Raw genomic sequence first — 3,653 nt, forward strand, 5'->3', positions numbered from 1 at the left:
GTGTGAAAAATGTATCTGCTTTCACAAAGCTCTTATCAAACTTGGGAAACTAGATCACATATTCTTCCCTATGAATCAACAATTTCACAAATGGTGGAGTGATAATTCCATACCTTTCTCCTTGAACACTACTGAGTACTGAGAAGAGATTGCAAAAGAATGGAAGCAAGAAACAGTAGCTCCCACATTCCATTTGAATATCTTCTCTATACTTTTGAACATTTTTTTGTTTACAGCAGATACTATATAACTAGTATACAAAATAACAACTCAGTTAAACCAATTTCTATAATTTGGTCAGGATCAATTTCCCAGAATTACAAAGTAAATCATGTTCTGAATCAGGGGAAAGGAAAAATCAGCAGGACGAAGAAAAGAACAAGTTGAGGATAATTCATTTACATGAGAAAGTTACATAATGTTACCGTTCAAGAGAAGCTTCGAAACAGTTATATTACACCGGTAAGCCAGCATGCATGGAAGCAGTTAACAGTTTAAGAGGCGTGATTTCGATATCCACACATTCAAGCAGTAATCATCATCACGGAAGAGAATACCTTCATAAAATTGTGTCCCAAAAGTCATCGCGGTACATGTATCAATACCCTTGTCTGGAAATTTATAAACATTCCTCCAGCTGTGTGCATCAACACCAGATCTTAGTCACATTGTGTCAGTATCTCCATAAAGGTGTTTCACTTTTGATTCCATTCAAAAAGCTTATAACGAGCTGCACATATGGACACAGGCATGCTTTTAGATGTAAGATATGTAACTGACAAACAAATCAATCCGTTGTGGTGAATATCGCTATCAACAGTTAGAGAGAATGTCATGACAAAAAATGCATCGACAAAATGATCTCTGGTAAACCTCTGCCACAAGACTTTAGTTTAGTATATCGACGCATCAAACCTTGGCTTGTAGAAACATACTTGATTGTTATATGACTGAAGAGCACACCCACCGATCCAAGACCAGATCTTTTTATCGACATCAAAGAGAAGACCCTTCCCTTGGTTCCAAGATGTGAAGCAGATTAAATTGTCCTGGCCAAAACATTCGAATCTCTCAGCTGATAGTCTCAACAAAGCACGAAAATACTTGGGGGGCATCCTGTTGATCTCCACCCATGTAATTTTGGCATGATCCAATTCCCAAATTCTCATACTCTGTAGAGTACTATAAAGACCGATCCTTCCGACAAGAAAAAGACGCTTCTGGGTACCGGCAACCAAATATCCATCTAATAACGATCGTGGAAATTTAGCTGGAATATGTTCCCAGCCTCCCGTATCTAGTCTATACATCATCAAACCAAGTGGCGAAAGGGTTTCCAAGTACAATCTGGAGTCGCAATAGGCCATCTTTGACGAGCAGAGATTAACTGCAGGCATTATCTGATGAACTGACCAACTGTCTGCCTTCGAATCATAAACTTCAGTTGGCAGTGACTTGTCACCATATATATCACTTGTGGCTATAACTTTAAATGATCGATCCATCCGATCAACAACCATTATCAGTTGCCTTTGCTGATTGTAATGCATGCTCGGCAACACTCTCCAAGCTTGTGTGAGGGGATTGCAAACCAGAGTTTTAAATGTCAGCCCATCATGCCCTGAAAAGCACACGAGACCACCGGAAGAACCAACCAACCAGAACGCCCACTGCGGCAAAAATGTAAAAGGTATTCGGTACCAAGTTTTCAAGGGCAAGCTAAAGACTGAACATTGAGGGATCTGTGAGTTCTTCCAAAATGTGAGAAGACAAGGCCCGTGGGATGGAACACTTGAATGGAATTTCAGAAAACTACTGTCTTGAAGCAGTGAATTCCACCGTTTACACACTGAACGAAGCCGGAAAATCAGAAATGGGGGAACCCTAGCTAAGATCTCGTGCAATAAGTCCTCAGGCAGCATTGCCCAAATACTATCCTCCATCAGAACATCAGCATGCACTGCTTTACCAAATGTAGCAAGTGTTTCTTCATCTAAACCCCTTGGTTTCGTCTTAACAACCTTCTGCCGCGAAGGGCTAGTGTTCCTTGAGCCGGCACGACCAATAGGACTAGTATTCCTTGACCCACCACCACACCTTGGAGGGGAAGCTTGCTTATAGCATCTCCCATCTCCATAAAAACCTCCATTTTCTACTAATTGACCACTACACTCACCAGAACCTGCTTCAGAAGAATGCTCAATACAATCCATATTACTCCAATTCCTTGAAATCCCTAAAAACCCCAATACCCCCAAATCAAACAAGATTCCAGATTCAGATTACTGTTCCAGCATCACAACGACCAAAATATATACAGACACGGTTTCAATTTCAAATCACTGCTAACCCCAGAGTTCAAAATTCCGAAGCAATCCCAGAAATGTTATCCCAGATCAAGATCCAAAACCTTCATCAATAGTCAAACGATGAATATTACATGCCCCAGAGACCCAGATGAAAATATACATAAATTCAACAAAAATAAATTTTTTATTCTTTATTTTGAATGAATCAGCAGAGAATAGCAAGGTGTATTTACCTCAGATTCGGGAATGATGCAGTTCCTGTTGATGATGAAGAAAACAGTTGCAAGAGAACATAGATTCTGAATTTCTGACATGAACATGTGTAAGGAACAATCAAACGAGGTTCATGTTAGACTCTCTCTCTATCTGTTTCTCTCTCTAGTTGTGTTTGATTTACTTTGTCACTATTTGACAAAGGGAACAACAAAATTCAAGAGATTACTGTGTGGTACAGTTATACAGTTCGAACAACCACACCGTGCTCAGCCAATGAATTCTTGCCACGTCGACATTGTTAATCATATTGCTATTTCATTTACGCTATGTTTGTTACGGTGGAAAATAGGAGGGATTTGATATGGGGGGAAAGAAATAGAAAGGAAATAAATATTTTCACTTGTTTGGTTTTGAAAGAATATGGGAAGGAAAAATATAACAGTAGCAAAAAGTGATGTGGGGCCCAGTAAAAATTTTTCTTCCCAACTAAGGGGAGAAAACGGAAGGAAAACTCATTTGTTCATTCCATTTTATCATTCCAAACATATCTATGGAAATTAAATTTCATTTTTATTTCTTTTCTTTTTATTTCTTTTCACTCAATTTCTCTCCTTCCTATTTCTTTCCACTCCCAAACAAAGCATTAAGAATTATAAAGGAGTAACACTAGAGATAGAGACCAAATTGTTTCGGCTTTAATTTTTAAAAATTATTTTATTTATTTTAAATTTTTTATAAAATAAACCTTTTTTAAAATTAAAAAATTAATATTATGTTATTAAAAGTTAATTTTTTATATTTTTCTTAGAAAAAATATCTCTTAACGATTGTGGATAATAATTTAACTTTTATATATTCAGATTTCTACATATCAGAGTTCAATAGAAATATAGAATCACATAAGGAACTTCTCACAAGAGTTTACATAATAAGCTGTTGAGTTTAAATTTATTTTTGAAAATTTTCCACCACTTTTTTCATATTTGTGATGTTGATTTATTTTTTTATTGGTGAGGGTTGCTTTAATTTTATTTAATCTTGTGTTGAAAAAATAAAAACCATATAATAGGAAATAAAAATGAATAACTATTATATGTATATATGATGAGTGTATGATTATTATGAATT

At 36.4% G+C, this 3,653-nt stretch overlaps 1 protein-coding gene across 2 annotated transcripts; it reads right to left on the reverse strand.

Annotated features, from left to right (window-relative positions):
• Nucleotides 1–272: 272 nt before the first annotated feature.
• Nucleotides 273–2,738, reverse strand: LOC107635487 (Galactose oxidase/kelch repeat superfamily protein). 2 transcript variants are annotated; one of them, XM_016338972.3, is made up of 2 exons: nt 2,543–2,738; nt 273–2,410 (listed from the first exon to the last, which is right to left on the reverse strand). In XM_016338972.3, the coding sequence occupies exon 2, from the start codon at nt 2,211–2,213 to the stop codon at nt 894–896; it is 1,320 nt and encodes a 439-aa protein (XP_016194458.1). In that variant the 5' UTR covers nt 2,214–2,410; nt 2,543–2,738; the 3' UTR covers nt 273–893. The 2 variants fall into 2 exon arrangements, with proteins under 2 accessions (XP_016194458.1, XP_088341735.1); XM_088485609.1 differs by lacking the exon at nt 2,543–2,738 and having other exon boundaries at nt 536–730; nt 936–2,359.
• Between the last annotated feature and the right edge of the window lie 915 nt (nt 2,739–3,653).

This window comes from Arachis ipaensis, chromosome B4 (genome assembly GCF_059453495.1).
Source record: "Arachis ipaensis isolate K30076 ecotype BB chromosome B4, ASM5945349v1, whole genome shotgun sequence".
Classification (NCBI taxonomy): domain Eukaryota; kingdom Viridiplantae; phylum Streptophyta; class Magnoliopsida; order Fabales; family Fabaceae; genus Arachis; species Arachis ipaensis.

What these genes read in the sequence shown, in the direction of transcription:
- LOC107635487 (XM_088485609.1), bottom strand. Translation starts at nt 2,213, where the DNA reads ATGGATTGTATTGAGCATTCTTCTGAAGCAGGTTCTGGTGAGTGTAGT. An exon ending in TTCAGTCATATAACAATCAA is followed by an intron (nt 731 to 935) that starts GTATGTTTCTAC and finishes CCATATGTGCAG; the next exon opens with CTCGTTATAAGCTTTTTGAA.